The 27,716-nt window shown below is 44.9% G+C and overlaps 1 protein-coding gene across 9 annotated transcripts in view; it reads right to left on the reverse strand.

Moving 5' to 3' along the window:
- ADGRL3 (adhesion G protein-coupled receptor L3) overlaps positions 1–27,716 on the reverse strand; it is a 2,975,920-nt gene that overhangs the window by 782,355 nt on the left and 2,165,849 nt on the right. For all 9 annotated transcript variants that reach the window (XM_068233819.1, XM_068233821.1, XM_068233820.1 and 6 more), the window contains one exon: positions 6,128–6,194. In XM_068233819.1, coding sequence (XP_068089920.1) covers positions 6,128–6,194 — 67 coding nt within the window. The remainder of the gene's footprint in view (positions 1–6,127; positions 6,195–27,716) is intronic.

Genomic DNA, 27,716 nt, shown 5'->3' on the forward strand with positions numbered 1-27,716 from the left:
CTTTTTGCTTAAAAGTGGTTTGCGCCTTGGATATCTGCCATGCAGACCGTTTTTGCCCAGTCTCTTTCTTATGGTGGAGTCATGAACAATGACCTTAATTGAGGCAAGTGAGGCCTGCAGTTCTTTAGATGTTGTCCTGGGGTCTTTTGTGGCCTCTCGGATGAGTTTTCTCTGCGCTCTTGGGGTAATTTTGGTCGGCCAGCCACTCCTGGGAAGGTTCATCACTGTTCCATGATTTTGCCATTTGTGGATAATGGCTCTCACTGTGGTTCGCTGGAGTCCCAACGCTTTAGAAATGGCTTTATAACATTTACCAGACTGATAGATCTCAATTACAGTACTTTGTTCTCATTTGTTCCTGAATTTCTTTGGATCTTGGCATGATGTCTAGCTTTTGAGGTGCTTTTGGTCTACTTCTCTGTGTCAGATAGCTCCTATTTAAGTGATTTCTTGATTGAAACAGGTGTGGCAGTAATCAGGCCTGGGGGTGACTACAGAAATTGAACTCAGGTGTGATAAACCACAGTTAAGTTATTTTTTAACAAGGGGGGCAATCACTTTTTCACACAGGGCCATGTAGATTTGGAGTTTTTTTTTCTCACTAAATAATAAAAACCATCATTTAAAACTGCATTTTGTGTTCAATTATGTTATCTTTGAGTAATAGTTAACGGTTTTTGATGAGCAGAAACATTTAAGTGTGACAAACATGCAAAAGAATAAGAAATCAGGAAGGGGGTAAATAGTTTTTCACACCACTGTAGGCGCCAGAAGAGTAAAAACAATCCTAAAATAGTTAAAAATTGCTTGGAAGGCAGTGGTGGACTTACCTTCTATAAGCAGACACTAGAAACTGTCAATTATTTAAACAAACGATTTATTGGCATACTCTACAATCAGATGCAACGTGTTTTGCAGGCATAACCCGCTTCCTCAGACAATAAAAATGGGGGAGCATACAACAGTACTGTGTTCAGTAAACGCCAGGCGCCTCTGTGAAATAGTAAAACACCAGGGGAACATGGAACATTAGGGGGTCAGCGTCACAAGGCCAATTTCAGCTTGAAATTGATCAGGAATTGGCCTGTGGTATATGGGCAACAGATCTCTCTCCAATCAGATTTGATCGGAGAGAGATCTGTCTCTTGGTCAATCTGCCCATACATCGTCTGATGTATGAGCACCTTAACTGCCTAAATCAATCACAAAGCTAACCTAACTGTTGCTGGGCTGGTGCACACTGCAAGAGCTTTTGTGTAGTGCTTTGATATTTTAAAAGCTCTTGCTAATGTAATACTATGTGTGTGTTCTCAATGGAGCTATGTGATTTAAAATAAAATCTCCCATAGCATTGCATTAGCAAGAGATTTTAAAATCACTAGCGCTTGCAGTGTGAACCAGCCCTTAAAGGGAACCAGAGAGGAACGTTAAGAAAAAATAGAACAAGCTTTTATACATACCTGGGTCTTCTTCCAGCCCCATAAGCCTGGATCGCTCCCACATCGCCATCCTCCGCTTCCTGTATCGGCGGTACCGGGTCCCGATACTTCCGGCAGACGCGGCCAATTGTCCGCATCACAGGGGCTCCCTTCATACCCGTGCGCAGTAGGCAGCCTCATGCGTATGTATATGGAGGGAGCCCCGTGTGATGCGGACATTTGGCCGCATCTGCCGGCTGACTGGCCGACTCGCGGCAATGACGGGACCCGGTACCGGCGGATCCAGGCAGCAGAGGATGGCGGCATGGGAGCGATCCGTGCGTATGGGGCTGGAGGAAGCCCCAGGTATGTATAAAATGCTTCCCCCCAACGTCTCTGGTTCCCTATAATTACAAACTAGCTACCAGCAAAGCAATCAAAGGTTCAATAAAGGTGCCCATAGAACTGACGATTATGGGCAGATTCGACAAAGAGACAAATTTATCTCTAATTAAATATGATTCGAGATAAATGTGCCTTTTGTCGAAGCTGCTCATACACTACAGGCCCATTCCCGTCCGATTCCAGCATTACATCTTCAGGGAATTGGCTGAGTCTGCCGCGTCTGCACCACTGCTGCCCCCCTAATGTATAAAACAGATGCTATGCGCCACTAGCATGTATGCATGTATGTGGCTGCCCGGCTAGATGGACGGACACCACATGGAGGATGACACTGGACAGGTAATGTATAAATGCACACACCAAGAACACTTATACATTGTGGGGGCAGGGGTTTCGTCGTTTCGTCGCTAGTTCCAAAATTGTCGGCCGTACCACCGCACACCCGACCAACCAACTGCGGCCCGACATCTTGCAGCATGCATGGTCGACCATGTGGCCAATTTCTGTCGGTCGGGCATGCACTTGGCGGCACCGATCCAATTCGATTATAATAATGGAATTGGATGGTCGATCAGCTGCCAACTTCACACAGCACTGAGTAAACACAGCAAGAAGTAATTCTAAAATGGCAGCTGCCTTTTATAGGGAGGGGTGGTACCAAGCTCAGTTCATTCCTATTGGTTGTTAGGGGCATGCTAGGGACACTGTGATTGGCTTAAAAAGTGCATTCCACTGGGGTGTAGTAGTTAGCTCTCTTGCCTTGCAGCATTGGGTCCCCAGGTCAAATCCCAGCCAGGGTACTACTTGCATTGAGTTTGCATGTTCTTCCTGTGCCTGTGTGGGTTTCCTCCAGACACTCAGGTTTCCTCATACATTCCAAAAACATACAGTTAAGTTAATTGGCTTACCTCTAAAATAAAAAAAAATGGCCCTAGACTATGATACAAATAATACATATCCTACCTACATGATACATACAGTGAGATGTGAAAGTTTGGGCAACCTTGTTAATCGTCATGTATAAATCGTTGTTTGTTATGATAAAAAATGTCAGTTAAATATATCATATATAGGAGACATATATAGGAGATACACACAGTGATATTTGAGAAGTGAAATGAAGTTTATTGGATTTACAGAAAGTGTGCAATAATTGTTTAAACAAAATTAGGCAGGTGCATAAATTTGGGCACTGCAAAAAAGAAATGAAATCAATATTTAGTAGATCCTCCTTTTGCAGAAATTACAGCCTCGAAACATTTCCTTTAGGTTCCGATGAGAGTCAGGATTCTGGTTGAAGGTATTTTGGACCATTCCTCTTTACAAAACATCTCTAGTTCATTCAGGTTTGATGGCTTCCAAGCATGGACAGCGCTCTGTATCTCACACCACAGATTTTCAATTATATTCAGGTCTGGGGATTGAGATGGCCATTCCAGAACGTTGTACTTGTTCCTCTGCATGAATGCTTTAGTGGATTTTGAGCAGTGTTTAGGGTCGTTGTCTTGTTGAAGGATCCGGCACAGCTTCAGCTTTGTCACTGATTCCTGGACACTGGTCTTCAGAATCTGCTGATATCGAGTGGAATCCATGCGTCCCTCAACTTTGACAAGATTCCCAGTCCCTGCACTGGCCACACAGCCCCACAGCATGATGGAACCATCACCATATTTTACTGTAGGTAGCAGGTGTTTTTCTTGGAATGCTGTTATCCTCCATGCATAACGCCCCTTGTTATGCCCAGATAACTCAATTTTAGTTTCATCAGTCCACAGCACCTTATTCCCAAATGAAGCTGGCTTGTCCAAATGTGCTTTAGCATACGTCAAGTGGCTCTGTTTGTGCTGTGGGCGGAGAAAAGGCTTCCTCTGCATCACTCTCGCATACAGTATCTCCTTGTGTAAAGTGCGCCGAATGGTTGAACGATGCACAGTGACTCCATCTGCAGGAAGATGATGTTGTAGGTCTTTGGTGCTAGTCTGTGAGTTGACCTGGACTGTTCTCACCATTCGTCGCTTCTGTTTATCCGAGATTTTTCTTGGTATGCTACTTCGAGCCTTAACTTCAACTGAGCCTGTTGTCTTCTATTTCCTCAATATGTTCCTAACTGTGGAAATGGACAGCTGAAATCTCTGAGACAGCTTTCTGTATCCTTCTGTGAGAAAACGCGGAAAAGCCGCCGCGAGTACTCAAGGTAAGGCGGCTGATTCTGCGTTCAACAAGGCGGCGGATTCCGCGTCTGACGCGGCGGTTTGCACGCATAGGCCTACATCTGTCCGCATGGCGGAACGCGGAGAAACCGCCACGTGCTCGGATAGCGGTGCGGCTGATTCCGCGTCCTGCACAGGGGATACATTGCAAAACTGGTGTGGCTGGGACTGATAGTCCACACAGGTTCAGAAGGACGCGCGCGTTGAGAGGCAGAGCTTTTATGACAGCCAGAAGGGTGTCAGCTGACCAAGCCGGTCAGCTGACAATTTTAACACTTCCTATTGGTCCAGCACTTAGGGGAGGCGCTGGAGAGCGCTAGGGTATATATACTACGTGCTGGTCATTTCTCTGGTGTCTGCCGTTGCGATCACTACGTGGTAGCACTCAGACCTTTTGCTAAAATCTGTGTTATTATCATTCTGTTATACTTCAGACTAGTTCCAGGGTGTTGATGATCAAGGAACTCACACCTAAGACAAGGGAACTGTATTACCACTCTGTTATATATCAGACTAGTTCCAGGGTGTTGATGATCACGGAGCTCACACCTAAAGAATAGGCATTGTTATTATTTGTTATGACTTCCTGCTTTCCTGACCACTCTCTTGATCTCTGAATTGGTACTTCGCTATATCTGATACACTGTTGCCGAACTCTGCTTGTCCTTGGATTCCGATTCTGTCTCCTGTCTTTGTACTTGATCTGTCTGTCTATTGCCGGCCTGGCCTGTCTGACCTCGAGGACTATTTCTCCAGTTGGGAGATAGTTCACAGACCTGTCAGTGACACTTCACCCCTGGTGTCACTCACACTCTGGTCCTTCCCACTCTCAGCCTGGCTCCGGCCCTTGGGGAGCCTCAGGCCATTGGAAGGAATCTGTTCTTTAGGCAGTACCTCCTACTGCCTTGCACCCTCTGTACGGGTGCTCTCCTCAAAGTATTACTGTTGCACCAAACACTCAGATGTTACTCAGGTGTCCAGAGGTTAGAGATATATCTGATTATCGGTGATACTGCAGATCATCTATAATCGGGTATATATCTGTATTCTCAGTGATACTGCAGATGACCGGTAATCAGACCCTCTCTGTGTTACACCGATCGTTACACTTTCCCCTAAACCATGATGGTGAACAATCTTTGTCTTCAGGTCATTTAAGAGTTGTTTTGAGACCCCCATGTTGCTACTCTTCAGAGAAAGTTAAAAGAGGAGGGAAACTTACAATTGATCCCCTTAAATACTCTTTCTCATAATTGGATTCACCTGTGTATGTAGGTCAGGGTTCACTGAGCTTACCAAGCCAATTTGAGTTTCAATAGTTCGTTTTAAAGGTTTTGGAATCAATAAAATGACAAATTTATGCACCTGCCTAATTTTATTTAAACAATTATTGTACACTTTCTGTAAATCCAATAAACTTCATTTCATTTCTCAAATATCACTGTGTGTGTCTCCTATATGATATATTTAACTGACATTTTTTATCGTAACAACTAACGATTGATACACGGAAATCATGACGATTAACAAGGTTGCCCAAACTTTCATATCGCACTGTACATAGACATATGACTATGGTAGGGATTAGGCTGTGAGCCCCTCCGAGGGACAGTTAAGTAATAAGACAATATACTCTGCAGAAGATGTTGGTGCTATATAATTATTTATAAATACCAAATAATAATAATAATTCCCGTAGTTATTCGAAGTGCTCAAAATTAATATTCCGAATCAAAATTACGAGTGCAACTTCGAGCACACTTGTAATCGGTACCTGTAATTCCAGTTGATTACAAAATGCAGATTACAATGTTGTAAATGCCAATTTTGACTCATAATTACAACAAGCCTTAATTTCCGAGCCCTTACGAGCACTACTAACTATGGCTTTTTTTTAATTCCATATTTCATTTATTGTTACAGATCCATTCTTTGTTTGCACAACCAATCCAGCATTGTGGCTCTCTGAACATATTTAACAGAAGGTTGTCGAGAGAAACCCCTGGATTAGACTTCTCTCTACTAGACAAGTATCCAACGCATAATGTTTTTCAATGGTTTAAAAACTATGAGAAAAGAAGTAAGTAACATTACCATGATTATCAATGTTGCTGGTCCTATAAAGCTCCAGATAAAATAAGTATCGAGTCGTAACCAACACCTGGAAAAAAAACAAATAATAATTAAAACAAAGATTTAAATATCAAAGGACAGCTCCATTGCCATTATAAATTGATAGACACATACATTAGTGTTTAGCAATACTTTTATCGGTTTATTTTTTTACAGCGTTATTAAAAAAGTACATTTCCATTTCAATTTTTATCCAAACCAGCAATGACTTTTCAAAACTAAATTAAGCTGAAATTGCTCTACTCTGAAAGTAAGGAGTCCTTATTCTCTTTGAATAGTACAGGAAACATTGAAACTCCTTGCTGCAGGGATAATGTAATGCACAGGGACTTTTCACACCTGGGCACCTATGCAATTAACTTTTTCTCCCAAGTTTTCTCCTAGGAGATAATTTTTCATTTTCTATTTAAAATAACTTTCCAGCACTTTTCAACTGATAAAAGTACCGAAAAGTAGGTGAAAAAGTACTACCAAATTTTTTTGAGTACTGTATTTTCTTGCTTTCTGGTGGATTAAAAAGAATTTTAATGACAAGTTTAAAAGTATCACCTAGGTGATATTTTCATAATTTCTCACTTAAATGCTTTTTTAAGCCACCAGCAAGCAATAAAATACTCAAAATAATTTTGATAGTACTCTTTCACCTACTTTTGGTACTTTTTTTAATTACAGAGAGCTGAAAATTTATTTTAAATAGAAGATGAAAAATTATCTCCTAGGAGATAACTCAGGTGAAAAAGTTAATTGCATATGGGCCCAGGGCCCATATACAATTTACTTTTTCTCCAAAGAGATACATTTTCATGCTCTCTTTAAAATAACATTTCAAGACCTTGAAATTGAAAAAGTATCAGAATGTAGGTGAAAAAGTACTGTCAATATTATTTTGAGTATTTTCTTGCTTGCTGATGGCTTCAAAGGCATTTATTGACAAGTTATTATACCCTAGGAAAAAACTCAGGAGAAAAAAATGAATTGCATATGGGCCCAGTGCTAATACATTACTGACCGTAATCTTGAACAATTCAATAATATCACAGTGTTTGCAAACAATGCAGTGGTATAACTGTTTTTTCATTCTTAGCTGTAAAAAAGCAGAAAAAAAACACATGCAAATAATTAGTACAATGTACAGAGCTGCACTAAAAGAAATACTTTTTTCTTAGCAATAGTGGATTTTTATTTTAAATGAAACATCAGGCAATGTAAGTAAAATTAGACCTACTTACCTGGGGCTTCCTCCAGCCCCTAGAAGCCTATTTGTTGCTTGCTCCGCTCCAGGCTGATCTCCCAAGGTCCCTTCCGTAGAAGCCGCCGACCTGGCGAGGGCGCTTGTGATTGTGCCCACGTAGTGAGCAGCAATCTGTGCAGAAGTACTGCACCTACATTGTAGTAATTAATTGCATGTGTCTTTTTCTGATTTTTTTTTAAATCTAAGAGTGGTTGGGCACCACTAGGGGGGTGTTAGGGTTAGGCACCACCAGGGTGGTCTAAAGCCTCATCTACACGGGTAGATGAGGCTCCAATCCGGCGGCTCGATTAGCCGCCGGATCGCCACTTCCGCGTCCCCGCCGCATCCCGGCTCGCCGCGCGTGCGCCAGATTCGATTACCCACTCATCCCCGCCGGCGCCGCTTATCTTCCGCTCGATTCCCTGCCATTGTCCCCTTGCGGGGAGCGAGCAGGGAATCGGCGGTGGGGAGATCCGTCCTGTCAGATCTTATCATTCGAGCCACATCAGCGGCTCGATTGATAAGGAACATCGCCGCCGCATCTACGAGTGTAGATGCGGCTTTAGGGTTAGGCACCACCAGGGGGTCTTAGAGTTAGGCACCACAAGGGGAAGGTTCTGTGTGAGAGTAGGGAGAGGTTAGGTTATAGTCAGGTTGTAGATTATCTGTAAATTTACAGCTATTAAATTGTTATTGTTGTTAAATTGTTATTTACCATTTTTATTATGGTTATTGCAATTTAACATGGCACCTAAATTGTTATTTACCGTAATTGTTATTATGTTGGCTTGGAACAATCAGGAACATTGTTCTTCTAGTTCAGTTTGTTCTAATTATTATGTTGGCTTGGAAGAAGCCAAAACATCGTTCAAGTTCAGCTAATTCTTATTAATCTTATTATTATGTTGGCTTTGGAAAAAGGTCTGCAGCAAGGAACCACGCCCGTGCAGCGGACCACCAAAGACCCCTTTTTTTTACTTTGACAGGGACAATTTTCAAATTGCTGTCTCTCGTACAGTTTTGAAGCTACACTCCCCAAACTCGGGCCATGTATTGGTTGGTGTCACCACATATAAAAATATGAATTTTGGGGGCACCCAAAAGTGGGCGGAGCTAGCAACAGCCAATGAATATTTTGCAATTTTCTATACGTTACTCCTCACAGAGTTTTAGGAGTATGCTTTTGAAACATTGCACATTTGTTCAGTCCATACCGGAATAGGTTGCTTGTGCTCTGTTAAGCAATCCCACCCTCCATGCACATGTGGTGGCCCCCCGAAGACCTCATTTTTTTCCATAGACTTTCATTGAAAAATTTTAAACCTTTGCCACTCATACAGCCTTGAAGTTAGACTCACCCAAAAAGTGGGCGGAGCCACGAACAACCAATCAGATTTTTCCTATTGACTTCAATGAGAAAATGTAAACAGCTGTAATTCTCACAGTATTAAAGTCAGAGTTCCTAAACTTGGCACACTGGGTCACTGGGTGACTGGGGTTAAAATTTAGCAAAGTGGGCGGAGACACATATGGCCAATCAGACACAAAGGGTACGTCATGTGGTTTCCTCTGAAATTACACCATCTAGTTATTAATAGCGCCCCCCGATTTTCTATATGCTCAGAGACGGCGTGGTCGCGACACACGTTAGCCCCTCACATGCTCAAGCTGGCTGCGGCTGTGAAGACCTTGAGGTAAGCACGTACACAGTGCCTCTTTATTTCATGCTTCATACTCTTTCTTTACACACTTTGTACTTCGGCTTTCCACTCATATTGTACTAGCGCTTGGCACTTTATACCTCTGGGCTTACTGGGACTAGTAGTCCGCCTCATTACCTTTTGCACATCTCTCGGAGGTTTTTACTAAGTACTATTGGTATATAGGATTTTTGGATATTGTTGTGTGTTGTGCATTATTGTGACTAGAGATGGCTTGAACCTCAGAGTTCGCGGACCGTGGACGCGAACTTCCGCAAAAATCCGTGAACCGGCGAACTCAGCAGACCACAATAGACTTCAATGGGCGGACAAACTTTAAAAACTACAAACACTGTTTCTGGCCACAAAAGTGATATAAAAGATGTTTCAAGGGGTCTAACACCTGGAGGTGGGCATGTAGGAGTGGGATACATGCCAAAAGTCCCTGGGAAAATTACGGATTTAACGCAGAGCAGGGTTTTAATCCCTAAAGGGCAGAAATCACATTACATTTCTAAATTGGAGGCATAAAGTGCTTGAAAATATCTTGCGTGTGTATACATGGATTAGGTAGTGTAAGTAGTGTATTGCTTCACACTGACAGACCAAACTCACTGTGTAACACACCGCAAACAGCTGTTTGTGTAATGATGGCCGTGCTGGTGCACATGATGGCGAGAGTGCAGGCGATGGCGGTTTTCCAGCCCATTTGGTCGGGCTGAGGCAGCTCAATGACAGAACAACAGTGACTGCCCAGCTGATCGAATTTGGTCTGTCCACAATGAAGCAACAACCTTATTATCTTGGGTGTGCCCCCCAACACACCCTTCCCCGTGGCAAGGTAAAGATCATGAAGGAGAATTGACACATGTACATGCCTTATGTTTTGTTGTAGCAGCCACAGTGCAGCCAGAAAAAGGCATGTACACGCACCAGAAAAATTATTATTCTTTTTGGTAGCGGCCGCTGCTAGCAGCAGCCTTAAAAATTTAGGAATCCACCTGGAGTCCTGCACCCTGTTGGCGGTGGCGGAGAAGGCAGTCAAGTGCCCTGCAGGCAGAGATGCTGTGTGGGAATTGACTTAGTTTTCAGGCAGGCAGCAGCGGGGTGCAGGCAGAGATGTTGTGTAGGGACTGACTTAGTCTTCGGGCAGACAGTAGCCCTCCGGGATCCATGCCTCATTCATTTTAATAAAGGTGAGGTGCTGAACACTTTTTTGACCTATGCGACTTCTCCTCTCAGTGACAATGCCTCCTACTGCGCTGATGGTTCTTTCTGACAGGTCACTTGAGGCGGGGCAAGTCAGAAGTTCGATGGCAAATTGTGACAGCTCTGGCCACAGGTCAAGCCAGCGCACCCAATAGTCCAGGGATTCATCGCTGCCCGCGAACTTATTCGCGCAAACTTCAGTGGTTTGCATTCATGGTGAACCGTGAGCTATATGCAAGTTCGACCCGCCCCCTATTCAATATCAATTGGGTCAACTTTGACCCTGTACATCACAGTCAGCAGGCACAGGGTAGCCAATCAGGCTACACTCCCTCCTGGAGCCCCCCCCCCCCCTATTAAAGGCAGGCAGTGTCAGCCTTTTCACTCACTCGTGTGGCTGCAGTAATTAGAGTGTCCTACAGACACTTGTGTTGCATATATAGCCGTGTCAGTCAGTCGCAGCTGCTGGTGGGACCTTAGCCCCTTGGTAATTCCTACTGTGCCACTGCCAGGCCCAGCACATTCAGTGACTACCTGTGTGTGTGACAGCTGCACATTTGTAATACCAATCACTGCATACCCACTTGTGTTCAGTGCACCTACCTACCTACATGAGCGCACACAGAGTCAGTGCACCTGTTGACGGTACCTTTGTGTGTGTGTGACAGCTGCACATTTGTAATATCAATCACTGCATACCCACCTGTTCAGTGCACCTACCTACCTACGTGATCCCAAGCAGTGTTATATATGCAGTGTCACTGCACCTGTTGACAGTACCTGTGTGTGTGACAGCTGCACATCTGTAATACCAATCACTGCATACCTACCTGTTCAGTGCACCTACCTACCTACGTGAGCGCACGCAGTGTTATATATACCAGTCAGTCACTGCACCTGTTCACGGTACCTGTGTGTGTGACAGCTGCACATTGTATTGATACCAGTCACTGCATAACTGTTCACTGCACCTGTGTGACTGCACATTGTATTAGTCAAGTCAGTGCATACTTTTCACTTCATCCCCCCAATATGGGCAAAACAGGCAGAGGTAGGCCACCCGGCAGGTCTGTTCGAGGTCGTGCTGTCGTGATTTCGTGCGGCCCTGGACCGAAGTACAGTGTTCACAAGGCGCGTGCCATCAACCTCCAAGATTGTCAGGAAGTAGTTGACTATTTACACACAGAACACCTCATCTTCCTCAGCTTCCGCACCGAACCGTGACATATCTTCCTCCTCCTGCTCTGATTCTGGCACCCCACTTAACACTCAAGAAAAAAACACATAAACTAGAGGCACATCGCCTCTAGTTAGGACATTTAAATAAGTAATTTAAGGAAAGGGAGGTGCTAAAGGGGGTGTGGCCAGACAAATAGCAAAAATCAGTAACCCTTTGCACGCTCGCATACAAATGTTCAAACAAATGCATTCACAGATGCACAGGTGCACTCCCTCCTTCCCCTGTTTGTGTTTTTTTGTCAGCATGCACACAGCTTATGCTGGTGTATGTACATTGTGCACATGGATACATTACGTTAGCTCCCTTGTGCGATTGGTATGATGCACTATCTGTCCCATGAGAGGACGTCAGGATGTGTGCTCATAATCCCTAGATATGTTTGATGCAATGAATGTTTGCATGTCTGCACTATGCATGTTACAGGGCCAGAGTTAGGACACCTATGTTTACCTGGATACTTCTGCGCAGTGTAGGTGACTAAGCAAACTAATGCATTCCTTTGTGAACTAAGACTCCGGCTTTTAATTTAGCTGTAGGGATAACAGTGGTACCTGGATGAGTGAATCTGTGAATGCATTTGTTTGAACATTTGCATGCGAGCGTGCAAAGGGTTACTGATTTTTGCCACTTAACACTCAGTCGGCCACCACCACCAAAGTGCCATCACCCCAGGGCTCATTTTTTTGTGTGTCTGCCTCAGATGAGAGCAATGCCATCTGTACTCTCTGCCACCAAAAATTGAGCCGTGGAAAGACCAAGACCCGTGTAGGGACAACTTCCTTACGAAGGCACATGATGACAAAGCACAAACTGCAATGGGATGACCACCTGAGGAAAGGCAGCACACAAAAGCAAAGCCACACACCGCAGTGGAAGATACCAGGCCGCAATTATTTCTCAAAAAAGGTGATACCCAAACTGTACCGTGATGTTGAAAGGCAAGTGGTGTAATCTCTGGCACACAGCGTTGGGTCAAGGGTCCATCTGACCACGAGGAGAAGGAGAGGTGGCAGCAGGCCTTCCTGCAAGTCGTGGAGGTGTCACCACCAAGTCCACTGCACAGCCAGGTAATCCATGCTTGCCAGCGGTCACCAGGTTGGCCCAATGTGCCGTTTGAGTAATGTACCTGCACTGACCGTGCTTGCAGACCAAGCATCCGTGGTCAGATGGACCCTTGACCCAACGGTGTGTGCCCGAGATGACACCATTTGCCTTTTAACATACAGCTTGGGTATCGCCTTTTTTGAGAAATAATTGCGGCCTTATAGCTTCCATTGCGGTGTCCCAATCGCCACAAATTTTCAAAGCCAGCTGTCAGACGCCAGGAAAGGGGGTGACTGGCATACATTGGCTTCTTCCACTCAAAGATTTACTTAATGGGCACCTGGCTGCTGTGGGTAGAGGAGGAGGAACTGCTCAAGATGAGAGGTGGAGTGGAGGAGGGTGGCTGTGAAGGTGCAAGGGCCGCAGAGGATAAAGTGGCTGCAGCTCTCTTAAGCTGCTCCAGACCTTGTCTCAGATTTCTACACCTTTAAACCTATTTGTGCTGAAACTGGACTCAAAATACAGAGGAATTCCACCCACCACGACCAAGACTACAACTACAACCAACCAGAACAATCGGATTACTTTGGATGGCAGAGATTTAAACTGGATTGAAATCCTCCATGAAGCTTACCTCTGCTGAACACACCAAGCCTTCTAACAGCTGACCTGAAATAAGACCCTCAACCTCTCTGAAGACTTGATTGCCTGTGATTGCCCTCACTCCACCCTGTGAGTAATCCTTTATTCATTATCCAAGGCATATGCACCAAGTGACTATTTTCCACATTTATGTTATCATTTATCATCTAACTCAAAAACAAGGAACTTTACTTAAAATAAATCTATGATCCAACTCTGTGTAGGAATGAAAGGAGTTTGCACAGATCCCCTTTGATCTCAGCAGGACTCCAGAAGTACAAGCTATCTGAACAAGTCTATTGTCTCTAATGTCAACATACAAATACTCATCAAAGGACCTTCTCTCTGCCTGCCCTCCCAAGGAACAATTACAAATTAACACCTCACTAGCTCTCCGCTTAAAATCCTTTGGGATACTCAGGAAATGCAGAAGGGGGCGGAGAGGTAGTGGATCCAAGTATAAAAAACATATTTGCCCTCAGAAAAGCTTAATCACAGCTACACTCTGCAATGCCAGATCGATAAATAATAAGACTGCAACTATACATGACCTAATAGAGCTCTCTGATTTGACCTTTTTGACAGAGACCTGGCTTGGGAAGCATGCAGGCCCAACTCTTGAAGCAACCGTGCCGGCCAATTATTCAATCTTGCACTGTGAGAGACAAGTCGGCAAGGGTGGGGGGGTTGCCATATGCTTCAGATCCTCTTTGAACATAAGGCCCCTGCCCATAGGCCCCACTGAAACCTTTGAATGTCTTGCAGCTCAACTGTCAGCAGAAGTAAACATCAACATATTGCTCATATACCGCCCCCCAAAAAATGGTCCAGCCTTTCTTAAGGAAATATCTGAACTCTTATCCTGCGTAACAGTGGAACACCCTAGATGGATCATCCTGGGAGACTTCAATGCATGGGTGGATGATCACGACTCCCAGCTAGGAAGTGAACTACTTCTCATAATGAGTGAACTGGGTCTCTCTCAGGCTGTCAACCTCCCCACCCACACGAAAGGGCACACCCTGGATCTTATATTTCATTCCGGACTTTTAATATCACACATGGATATAAACCCAGTGGTATGGTCAGACCACCACACCATCCACTTCTCTCTGACAGCACCAGCGATAAAACACAGAGGGAAAGAACTCATAAAATACCGTTCACTGAAAGATGTCTCACCCCAGCACGTTCAGAATATCCTCAACTTTGACGCATTAAGCAATCATTGCGCAGACCCAGACTCCATGGTCCTGATATACAACCATGCAGTGTCATCTGCCTATGACGCCCTCGCTCCAGTTCGCATCAAACGATCTACACCACTTCACCATGCACGGTGGTTTGACAGCTCACTAAAGGACATAAAGAAAGAAGTGCGCAGACTAGAAAGGAAGTGGCGAAAATCTCAGAATTCAAAAGATAAACACACCCTTGTCTCTCACCTGGAAAGCTACCAAAATGCGATCACCAAGAAAAAATCCTCCTACCTATCACAGGAGATCGCAAAGGCCGCCAACAGACCAGCCCAACTATTCCGCACAGTTGATAGACTATGTAATCCATCCTGTCTAAAACCCACTATAACTCCCTCAAAGGAGCTATGTGAGAAATTTGCTTGCTACTTTGCTGACAAAGTATCTTCTATTCGGTCTCTCATTCAGTCCACAGCACCCAAGACTCATGCAACTAATGGAAATAGCTGCAAAAACAACCTAACACCCTGGACTGACTTCAAAAGTATTAGTGAGGAAGAGATCTCAGACATCCTCTGTCGTCTCCGCCAGACAACCTGCGACCTGGACCCTGGACCAACTAAACATATGCTGAAATGCCCTGACCTGCTTGGTCCAGCATTTCACCAAATAGTAAATTGCTCTCTGCAAGCAGGGAGGTTTCCTACCTCTCTAAAAGAAGGAATCATCAAGCCCCTTCTTAAAAAACCTTCCATGGATCCAGATGCTATGAGCAGCTACAGACCTGTCTCCAACCTCCCCTTCTTAGGTAAAGTTATTGAAAAGGCTGTCTATCTGCAACTTGAAACCAGGCTGTCAGTAAACATCCTGGACCCTCTACAATCTGGCTTTAAGAAACACCACAGCTGTGAAACAGCCCTCATCCAAGTCTGCAACGATCTGCTCATGGCAAGGGACAGAGGGGAATGCTCCATCCTAATCCTGTTGGATCTCTCAGCTGCTTTTGATACAGTTGACCATAAAATCCTGCTTAACAGACTGCAGGAGTACTGTGGCATCAGTGGATCAGTCCTCCAGTGGTTCAGATCATTCCTGACTGACAGAACACAGAGAGTATCCCTAGGACCTATAATGTCCAAACTTGCACCTCTACAATTCGGAGTGCCACAAGGATCAATCCTATCCCCTCTGCTGTTTGCAATCTACATGTTGCCAATCGGTACACTTATCCAACGACATGGCCTGACGTACCACTGCTACGCCGATGACACACAGCTATACCTGTCCTTCAAACCTGGTGGAACAGACCCTACCCCAAAAATAAACTCTTGCTTAGCTGAGCTTCAGGCATGGATGAATGATAACTGGTTGAAACTGAATGCTGACAAAACTGAGGTCCTGTTTGTCCAAAGCCAGTGCTCGCCATCAAAACAGCTCTATCCTAAAGCAACACAAATCAGGATTGGGAATTCAGACATAAACAGCTCCAACCTTGTGCGCAGCCTTGGCGTACTAATCGATGGGGAATTGAGTTTCAGAAACCAAATTTCATCTGTAGTTAAATCTTCCTTCTTTCATCTGAAGAACATTGCAAAGATTAAACATCTGATTCCCCCAGAGGATCTTCAAACCCTAGTCCACGCCTTCATCACATCACGGCTGGACTACTGCAAAGCCCTTTATGCTGGCCTCCCCAAAAAGGACCTGCGTCGCCTGCAATTAGTGCAGAATGCTGCTGCCAGATTGCTAACAAACCAGCCTCGCCACTGTCACATTACACCGATCCTTCGCTCACTGCACTCGCTACCAGTAGAATGGAGAATACTCTTCAAGATTGGACTGCTGACATTCAAAACCCTGCACAATCTGGGCCCTGGATACATGAAGGACTTGCTGAAGCTGCACCACACCTCTCACAACCTCAGATCAGCAAGTTCTATAAACTTGGTCACTCCCAGAGTGCACCTCAAAAAATCTGGAGACAGAGCCTTCTGTCATGCTGCCCCTACTCTTTGGAACTCCCTACCACACCCAGTAAAGACAGCACCATCCCTGGAGCTATTCAAATCCAGACTGAAAAGCCACCTGTTTAGCCTGGCATTTCCAGATTTATATAGATATCTTCCTCTGTACCACGATGGTCGGAGCCATGCTTATGCGCTTTGAGTCCCACGGGAGAAAAGCGCTTTACAAATGTTATTTGTTGTTGTTGTTGTTGTTGTTGAAGATGCTGAATCTGGAGGAGGAAGAGGAGGCGGAGGGTGGCTTTGCGTTTGTGTGCTGCATTTCCTCATGTGCTCATCCCATTGGTATTTGTGCTTGTTCATCAAGTGCCTTCATAAGGCTGATGTCCCTAGGTGGGTGTTGCTTTTTTCACGACTCAATTGTTGTTGGCAGAGAGTACAGATGGCATTGCTGTAATCTGAGGCAGAGACACAAAAAAATTCCAAACTGGTGAGCTGTGGGATGATGGCATTTTGGTGGTGGCAACGGCAGCAGCTGAAGTTGAAGGGCGTGTTGGCTGGCTGTCCCTAGGTGGCGATACATGCCGCCGGTCACTGCCACAAACTGTTTCTGATGAGCTCCCCCTGCTTCTTACAGCAACTCGTCTCCTCCTCTCTGACTCCCCCTCTGAACTGTCCCCCTGTTCATCTTGTCTATTGGGAACCCACGTAACATCCATGGCAGGATCATCATCCTCCTCAACAGCTTCGCTTGTATCAGACACTAGAGATGGCCCGAACCTCCGATTTTTGATTCGCGAACCGGGTTCGCGAACTTCCGCAAAAGTTCGATTCGCAGGAACTTTTGCGAACCGCAATAGACTTCAATGGGGAGGCGAACTTTGAAAACTAGAGAAATTTATGCTGGCGAGAAAAGTGATGGAAAAGATGTTTCAAGGGGTCTAACACCTGAGTTTTTTCAGTGACTACAAGACCGTGTGAAAATTAAACGACCGCCGACTTTAGCGGTTAATAGCAAAGCCCCTTTAAAATCTAGAAACACCAAAATTGCTAGGAATGTTAAGAAGAACAGTGGGAACAAGAGGAAAAAAACTTTTTTCAAAAAGACCTTATACTTTTTGAGAAAATCGACTTTAAAGTTTCAAAGAAAAAAGAGCCTATTTATTAAAAAAGAACCGATTCATTAAAAAGAAACAGCTCAATCATGAACCATTAGTATAGCTTAGAATGCGTCCTGTGCAGGACTTATAGCTGCTGGCTCCCGCTGTCTCTCCCCAACTGCCTTCACCTGTCACCCTCACCTAGGCTGGCAACCGGTGCACCCATGGGTGCACCAGGTGCCAACATAGGTGAGGGTGACAGGTGAAGGCAGGTGGAGAGAGACAGCGGGAGCCGGCAGCTATGCGTCCCAAAGGACGCATTCTCTGCTATGTGGGGGGCGTCTGAGATCTTCAATCAACTTAAAGGATTTTTTTTGTGGTTGTTTTTATTTCATTTAACCCTTTGTGGAAATGAGTAAGGGGTACTTTGTACCCCTATACTCATTTCTCCTGGGAGGGGGGTGGGCATCTGGGGTCCCCTTCTTAAAGGGGACTCCCAGATGCCACCATGAACCCCCTCAGGGAGTCGTCGCCCCCACCTCCTTCTAGGGCACCGGAGGTGGGGAAGAGCCCCTTGTCCATGGATTGGACAAGGGTTCGGAGGGAGAGGGGAAGGCTTGGCCGCCCCTCTCCCTCGGAGCCCCCCTATACCATGGACCATGCGGGCTGGTATAGCTCAGGGTGCGAAGCCCCACGCAGCCGGGGCTCCCCATTCTGGCTATCCCAGCCTGCATCGGTGACAAGGGGTTACAGAGAGTTCGGTAGGGAGGACCCCACGACGTCCCACACTCAGCACATAAAAATAACTTTAAAAAACATATATTTTTTAAAGGACTTCCGAGGCGACAAGTATGAAAAAGGTTAAATACCTTTTCATAATCCAGATCTATGGAGGATGCGATCCGCTCCCTCCCGTTCATTCCGCCATGGCTCTCGCAGTAATACCGGCCCGGGTCGGGTTCTCATTCCCCCCTAAATATGGCCGCCACAGATTGCCGCAGCTGCGCAGTCCGCATAGACGCGATTGCGGCTTAGCAGCTCTAGGGTCTCCTCCCGCCTCGTCGTCAATATAAAGAAGAAAAAGTTTGAAAGTGTCATAAACTCACTTGTCAACAGTTCCAGCACCGGCTCAGGCGGCTCGGATGGCAGAGCGCAGCTGTGAGCTTCCTCCTCCGATCATCCCGGCGGCATCCCCAGCACCCCTGCGGCGGTGACTGAGCGTGCGTGTCCCTCCTGTGTCTCTAGGCGGGCGCGCGCGGCTCAGAGACGCTCTTATGCCTCCCCAACGTCGGCGAACATAGCGTGAGCTGATAGCTTAGATCAGCTGATGCCTAGGTAGGGGTTGTACAGTGTCAGCTGTCAATCTATCAGCTGACACTTAGGCAGAGATTGTTGCTGTGTGCCGATTGGCTCTCTGTGTGTGGCCTGCCACTGATTGGGTGAGTGACTGTATTTAAGTTATGCTGCTTCAGAAAGAAACTGCCCGTGATAGCGTTAGCTTGCTGGGTGTGCGTTTGGATCGCTTGTTATTGACTCCTGTTAACTGGATTGATACTTTGATACCGACTTGGTTTGTTTCTCGACCATTCTCTGTCTGCTGCCTGCACCGACCATTTGCTTGTATTCGACTACTCTTGATTGCAGCCTGAACTGAACCTTGGATTGTCTGACTACGTTTATTGCCTAGCCCCTTGTACTTCGATATTGGATTACCCGTGTATGACCTGGACTGTATTTGGACTTCTCTAGCTCTCTGTTTGGCTGTGGTGGGTTATTGTCCACAACCTTGATCAGTTTGTATTCCTTGCACCTTCAAGGCCTGGGTATAACCGAAGTCAGGCAGGTGTTGCTTCCTCACCTCCTGTTCAAGCGGGGACGCGCCACATAGGGTAAAGAAGGTGGTGTTAGATTGGGGAATAGGAACTGATCCGTGGAACATAACCCGCCCATTATCACAGGCCTAAAAAAATATAATGGAGGATCTTGTGCAGCAAGTGCTTCATCTTACTGGGGCCGTCAATGAGCTCTCAGAACGGTTATCTGCTCAGCAGACCCAATTAACTCAATTGGCCAATGCCTCCGTACAGAATGCTTCATCTGCTTCTTCAGCTGAGCGCTCAGTTCCTCCTACTTCTTCATCTCAAATGCCAGTGGAACCCAGGATGCCTCTTCCAGAAAAATTCTCAGGTTCTAGATCTCAGTTCAGAAACTTTAGAAACAGCTGTTTGACATACTTTAAAGTCCGTCCACATTCCTCTGGAACCGAGTATCAAAAGGTCTCTCCGGTCATATCTCTTCTGCAGGGAGATCCGCAATCTTGGGCCAATGCAGCCTTATCCTCTGTGGATAATTTCTTCAAAGAAATGGCTATTCTGTACTCTGACCCTGATGCTACCACCACAGCAGTACAGAAATTACTTCCTGTTTGGACTTTCTGACACCATCAATGATGCTCTCGTCAGTCATCCACCTCCTGGAACTTTGGAGGAAGCCATAACATTGGCAATCCGGGTAGATAGACGACTCAGGCAACATCGTCAAGGCAGGTCTCAGGGACCTGTTTCTGCTCCTGTACCTTCACAAAATAGTACCCCAACATCCACAGAGGAACCTATGCAAATTGCTTTTTCTAAGCTCTCCCCTACAGAGATACTTAGGAGACGTAATGAGGACTTATGTCTTTATTGTGGAGGCAAATCTTGCCAAGGACTGCCCTGCAAAGAAAAGGCTGGAAAACTCCAGCGCCTAAGTGAGGCCGAGGAACCTCACTTGGACGATCAGGTACTTCCTCTGAAAATGAAAAGAATTATTTTACCTATAATTGTAAGATGGCGAAATAAGTGTCATCATTGTTATGCATTTATTGATTCCGGGGCAGCCGGTAATTTCTTAGATTCTTCCCTTGCCGCTGAATTGGGTATTCCTGCCTTGACTTTGCAGGATAAGATCTGTGTGACCGCCATTGACGATTCTCCTATCCAGGCGAGTCAGCCAATTGCTATCACTCCTGAGGTGCTACTCCAGGTTGGGTTGCTTCATGTGGAGAATCAGCAATTTTATCTGCTTAAAATGCCTTCTAGTCCTTTGGTTTTAGGTTTGTCATGACTTCAGAAACATAATCCGATAATTGATTGGTGTTCTGGTCAATTAACCAGTTGGTCTTCTTTTTGTCACAAGAATTGTTTAAAAATGCTTCCTTTGCATGGCACGGATATGATTTTAACTAAATTGCCGCCATGTTATAGAGATTTTTCTGATGTTTTTTCTCCACAGGCCGCAGATAAGCTTCCCCCTCACAGACCTTACGACTGTCCTATTGATCTTCTTCAAGGTACCATGCCCCCTAGGGGACATCTGTATAGTCTTTCTGGTCCTGAAAATCAGGCCATGAAAGACTATATTAAGGTGAATTTGGAAAAAGGGTTCATCCGTCCTTCTTCTCCTGCTGGAGCTGGGTTCTTTTTTGTAGAGAAGAAGGATGGAGGACTCCGTTCATGCATTGATTACAGGGGTCTTAACAAAATAACTGTAAAAAATAGGTATCCCTTACCCCTAATTGATGATTTGTTTGCTCGGGTATCAGGGACAAGGGTATTTACTAAACTTGATCTTATAAGGGCTTACAATTTAATCAGGATTCGCCAGGGAGACGAATGGAAGACAGCCTTTAACACCAAAGACGGTCATTACGAGTATCTTGTCATGCCCTTTGGTCTTTGTAATGCTCCAGCTGTCTTCAAGGACTTTGTCAATGACATCTTTAGGGATTTTCTGGATTGATTTGTGATGGTCTATTTAGATGACATTTTGATTTGCTCCACTTCAATATCTGAACATCAAGGTCATGTCAAAGCTATCTTGCAGAAATTAAGAGAAAATCACCTCTATGCCAAACTGGAAAAGTGTGTCTTTGAAACTAGTCAAGTTCTATTTCTAGGATATATTATCTCTGATGCAGGTTTGGCCATGGACCCCTCTAAGTTGTCTGCGGTACTGGATTGGCCTCAGCCTGGGGCTCTTCAGCCTCTACAACGGTTCCTGGGCTTTGCCAATTTTTATCGCAAATTTATTAAGAATTTTTCCACCTTGGTCATCCCTTTAATTGATCTCACAAAAAATGCTGATCCCTCCAATTGGCCTCCTCCTGCATGTAAAGCTTTTCTAGCATTAACCACCTTGGCGGTAATGACGAGCTCAGCTCGTCCATGACCGCCGCGGTGGATTGCAAAGGCCCTGGTGGGCCGATTTTCAAATTTTAAAAAAAAAACAACACGCAGCTAGCACATCCCGATTGTCGCCATGGCAACGGGGGAAGCCAAACAGGAAATTCCGTTCTGAATGGGATTTCCTGTTTGCTCTGATCGCCGAGGCGATCGGAAGGGGTGGGGGGATGCCGCTGCACAGCGGCTATCATGTAGCTAGCGCTAGGCTAGCTACATGATTTAAAAAAAAAACAACTCCTGCGCCACCACCCTGGTGATTTTAATAGAACACCAGGGTGGTTAAAGGCCGCTTTTTGTTCTGCTCCAGTTTTGGCACATCCTCTCATTCAGCAACCTTTGTATATTGAGGTTGATACTTTCGAGATTGGTGTAGGAGCCGTCCTTTCTCAATATTCAGGAAGTCCAGAACGTCTCCATCCCTGTGCCTTCTTTTCCAGAAAGTTCTCTTCTGCAGAAGGTAATTATGACATTGGTAACCGAGAGCTTTTAGCTGTAAAGATGGCTTTCGAGGAATGGAGACACTGGTTGGAGGGAGCTGTGCACCCCATTACTGTGTACACTGATCACAAAAATTTAGAGTATATTGAAAGTGCTAAAAGGCTCAATCCTAGACAGGCAGGATGGGCAATGTTTTTCTCTCGGTTTAACTTCACTGTAACATACAAGCCTGGTTCTAAAAATGTCAAAGCTAATGCCTTGTCTAGATGTTTTGAAGTGGAAACTTGTCAATCTGTGTCTCCTGAATCCATTTTATCCAAGAACTGCTGTTCTGCATTTATCTACAGATCTTTCAGAGTCGCTGTCTGAGATTCAGGAAGATGTTAAATCAGGAAAGCCACCAGATTTATTGTTTGTTCCACTCCATTTACGACTACAGGTCTTGCAACAATTCCATGATTCCAAGCTTGCTAGTCATCCAGGGGAAACCAAGACCTTAAGTTTGTTGCTCTGACATGTCGGTGGCCATCCTTGAGGGAAGATTGCAAAGCGTTTGTGAAGGCCTGTCCTGTTTGTGCCAGAAGTAAGGTTTCTCGAGTTGCTCCCAGGGGCAATCTTCTACCACTACCCATTCCACAAAAACCATGGACTCATTTATCCATGGATTTCATAGTTGATTTACCTCCCTCCGAGGGGAATACTGTAATTTGGGTAGTGGTGGATAGATTCAGTAAAATGGCTCATTTCGTTCCATTGAAAAAATTACCCTCGGCCAAGGACTTGACTGATCTGTTTTAAAGACATATCTTCAGTTTACATAGAATTCCAGAAAATGTGGAGTCAGACAGGGGAGTTCAGTTTGATTCACAGTTTTGGTGTGCTTTTTGTTCTCGGCTTAGAATAGCTCTTTCGTTCTCTTCTGGTTTCCATCCTGAGACAAATGGTCAGACTGAAAGGACCAATCAGTCCTTGGAACAGTACCTACGTTGCTTTGTGTCTGATTGTCAAGAGTGTTGGTCAGAATTTTTGCCATTTGCTTAGTTCGCTTTTAACAACCTTACTAACTCCTCCACTAAGTTGTCATCATTTCAGGTAGTCACTAGTCAGAGTCCCAGGTTTTCTTCTTTGTCCACTTCACCTTCTACCTTTCCAGCCTTGGAAGACTGGCTGTCGCATATGAATTCGGTCTGGTCACAGGTTCAATACAATTTAAAGAACGCGGTTTCTCAACAGAAATTTCACGCTGATCATCATCGCTCCCCGGAGTTTGAATTTTCTCCAGAAGATTTTGTTTGGGTCTCTACCCGTAATATTCCTCGGCGACAGCCTTCTTCCAAATTGGGTCATAGATATATTGGTCCATATCCTGTCTTGGAAAATATTAATAATGTCACTTACTGGGTGACATTGCCTCAGTCTATACGAGGAGTTAATTCATTTCATGTATCTTTGTTAAAGCCTGCATTTAACGTCATTCAGTCCTCTGCTCCTCCACCTCCTGTGGAGATGGATGGTGAACCAGAATTTGAGGTTGAAAGAATTTTAGATTGCCGGAAAGTACGCAATTCCTTGCAGTATCTGATTGACTGGAAAGGATATGGTCCAGAGGAAAGGTGTTGGGTTCCAGCTCATCTAGTTCATGCTGATGAGTAAGTTCATGAGTTCCATTGTAATAATCCTGATAAGCTTAAAAGAAAGTGTCCAGTGGCCACTCCTCAAGGGGGGGGGTAATGTCATAAACTCACCTGTCAGCGGTTTCAGGCGGATGGCAGAGTGCAGCTGCGAGCTTCCTCCTCCGATCATCCTGGCAGCATCCCCAGCACCCCTGCGGCGATGACTGAGCATGCGTGTCCCTCCTGTGTCTCTAGGCAGGCGCACACGGCTCAGAGCCGCTCTTATGCCCCCCCCCCCCAATGTCGGCGAATATAGCATCAGCTGATAGCTTAGATCAGCTGACGCCTAGGTAGGGGTTGTACAGTGTCAGCTGTCAATCTAACAGCTGACACTCAGGCAGGGATTGTTGCTGTGTGCCGATTGGCTCTCTGTGTGTGTGGCTGGCCACTGATTGGGTGAGTGACTGTATTTAAGCAATGCTGCTTCAGAGAGACACTGCCCGTGATAGCGTTAGCTTGCTAGCTGCTGGGTGTGCGTTTGGATCGCTTGTTAGTGACTCCTGTTAACTGGATTGATACTTGGATACCGACTTGGCTTGTTTTTTGACCATTCTCTGTCTGCTGCCTGCACCAACCATTTGCTTGTATTCGACTACTCTTGATTGCTGCCTGAACTGAACCTTGGATTGTCTGACTATGTTTATTGCCTAGCCCCTTGTACCTCGATATTGGATTACCCGTGTATGACCTGGACTGTATTTGGACTTCTCTAACTCTCTGTATGGCCGTGGTGGGTTATTGTCCACAACCTTGATCAGTTTGTATTCCTTGCACCAACAAGGCCTGGGTGTAACCGAAGTTAGGCAGGTGTTGCTTCCTCACCTCCTGTTCAAGCGGGGATGCACCACATAGGGTAAAGAAGGTGGTGTTAGATTGGGGAATTGGAACATAACCCATCAGGCCTTACAGAGAGAAGAAGAAAATGGAGAGAAGAAGAAGTAGAACCAGGTGAAGAAGAACAACCAGGTGAAGAAGAAGAAGAACCAGGTGAAGAAGAAGAAAAAGAAGAAGAAGAACCAGGTGAAGAAGAAAAAGAAGAAGAACCAGGTGAAGAAGAAGAAAAAGAAGAAGAAGAAGAAAAAGAAGAAGAACCAGGTGAAGAAGAAGAACCAGGTGAAGAAGAAGAAGAAGAAACAAGTCAAGAAGAAGAAGAAAAAGAAGAACCAAGTGAAGAAGAAGAAGGAAAAAAAGAAGAAGATGGAGAAGAATAAAAAAAACAAATACATAAAACAAATGTTTTTCTTCAAAACTTTTTTTTTAATTATACCTCCACACATAAATAATTGCATTTTTTCTTTAAAAAAAAAAACATGATGCTTTATGCATCATTTACCATATAAGAAGTTTTTGAAGCAATTTAAAGGTCATCATGGTTTGACTCGTGATTCCAGATTCAATGCGTCATTTCGAATCGAATTTGAATCGCAGTTTCGTGATTGTGATCACGGTTGAAAACAGATTTTACTGGACCCGGATTCAAATTCACACGAATCGTGATTGGGGGTATCCAAGCAGCACTTATCCCAGCTGCGCGTGCTAGGCTTCAAATCTCAAATTCAAAATAAAAAAAAAAAACAAATTTACGCCAAAACAGCAGGAGAACAACAACATCAGAAATCCCATCATTCTTTGCACAGCATCAGGGGGAAAATGCTGGTGCAGATTTATTTGATAGGGTGGAGCTTGGCTTCTGTGCAGCTAAAAATGAGGCTTGGGTAATAAAAACAAAGTTCTAATGCTGTGAAACTGTACAAAGAAACCCCAAGACTTTTCAGTTCTGCTGAGTAGATTTTTAGTCTGGAGGTTCACTTTAAATCAGCAGGCGGAGACGTTTTTTCTCCCTGTCCTGAGAGACTGACAGCTAAGGGCACGCAGAGAAAAAGCTTTCTGCTCTCTGCACAATTGCTCTAATGACTGCATCTGCTCAGCCACTGATAATGAATCATACAAAGTTTTGTAGACAAAGATTTGTAGACAGTCCCTATTTAGTATGCAGCAGGCTCTTGTGTACAACGCCCAGCCAAAAACCTCTCTACCCCTAACCAGCGCTGCGTAATATGTTGACGCTTTATAAATACAATAAATAAATAAATAAATATATAACCAAGTGTTTTGAACTGTAGTGATGCTGGAGAAGACTGTAGAGACCGTTTTGCTCCATCACAGAAGGACAGAGTGAGTGTAATAAGTTGAGGCTGGGAGCACACTCGTCTGTCGGTTTTCTGTGTGCGTTTTCTGTACATATGTGTCTGTATGTGTGTATGTTTTATCACAGAAGCTAATGTAATTTATCTGCATGGGGAAAATAACATTGGTTCTCAGTTTACCTAAGCAGAAAGTGAGGAAGGGGGTGGGGGCCTTATGAACAGTTTCGCAGGGAGACCCAGTGATTTCTAGTTACACCCCCAATAGGTGGTACATGATCTAGACTAGCAAAGATCTACAACAGTGTGGTTCCCATATGGTTTAGGTGATGTGGCATGGAGGGTACCACATATGGTGGTCTTGCCCATGCCTGCTAAGGTTCTGGAGCAGGCTATTTGAAATACTAGTAAAAAGCCCCAACATTGTGCACACAGATGCGTCCTGCTCGCCTGACTCCCGCCAATTTTAAACCAACAAGTTGGATGAGCACCATGCATAATAATGTTATTAATAAACCATAATGTACATAGACTAGAATGTGCTAAGGGTAAGAAAAAGCATGTCTAAAACCCAAAAGAAGAAGATACCCCTATAACAGCATCAGACCAGTCAATTCATTTATGCAAAAGTATAACAAATCTTTATTTAAACAATTCCATATACCATTAAAACAATTAAAAAATTCACCCAAGAAAAGGTGAATAAGCGGTATCTCAAAAAATAATAATAATAGTAATATACAAATTAATAATATATTAGGGCCAAAAATTTACATCAAAAAAAGTTCCTCACACAATAATATTTAACAAAAAAACCCCAATACAAACTAATGGGTATATTAATTACCAGGGTGGAAAAAGGGGGGGTCGGGAACCACTATGGGGCAACAAAAATGTTATAATGTCTCTGTAACGATTGTGGAACTTTCTCCGTGATCAGCGCACAACGCTGACACGGCGGAAATCCTCCACAAGCGTGTAATTGCAGGCACCCAGCAAAAGGTGCTACGCACCTGTAGAGGGAAATTCCTGTCGGCAGATGGCGCTGGGGAGTGCAGAGGAACCAATCCTCTGTACCTCCACAAATGCCAGACAGGAATTGTACGAAGCGCAGAACGCAATCGCAAGAGAGGCGATTGCGAATGAGAACGAGCAAAGGGACAGGTTGTATGTGTGTGCGCCAATCCAGTCGCCACCCCGCGACCGCGCACACACAACAGCAGATATGAAATAGGAACGCGATCGCGAGAGGTGTGATCGCCAGACGTGACACAAGGCAGATCAGGACAGAATACGAGGTTAGCAAAGGCACAGCAAATAATACAATGAGGAGATACGGAAAATAACAAATGCTAGCTAACCGCGAACACCGCACTCATTCGCAACAGTGCATGCGGTTATGCGCGGTCTCCACGTGATAAGCACAATAGAGACAAGCACGCCTAACTAACCATTAACAGACAAACATGAAACAGAGGACGCGAGCGCTTGCTTAACGGTTACCTCACCGAGCCTCCAGCAAGCGTAGCAGACAAGACAGACACACGAAAACAGGGACAAGCGAGAGATAGGATCCACAGCACTAGCGAAAAGTGGCTAGCGCAATCCAGGTACAGAGTAGCAGAACAGAAGGATCCACAGCACTAGCGAAAAGTGGCTAGCGCGATCCCAGGAGACAGAACAGAAGGATCCACAGCGCTAGCGAAAAGTGGCTAGCGCGATCTAGAGAGGCAGAACAGAAGAGAT

This window comes from Hyperolius riggenbachi, chromosome 1 (genome assembly GCF_040937935.1).
Source record: "Hyperolius riggenbachi isolate aHypRig1 chromosome 1, aHypRig1.pri, whole genome shotgun sequence".
Taxonomy (NCBI): domain Eukaryota; kingdom Metazoa; phylum Chordata; class Amphibia; order Anura; family Hyperoliidae; genus Hyperolius; species Hyperolius riggenbachi.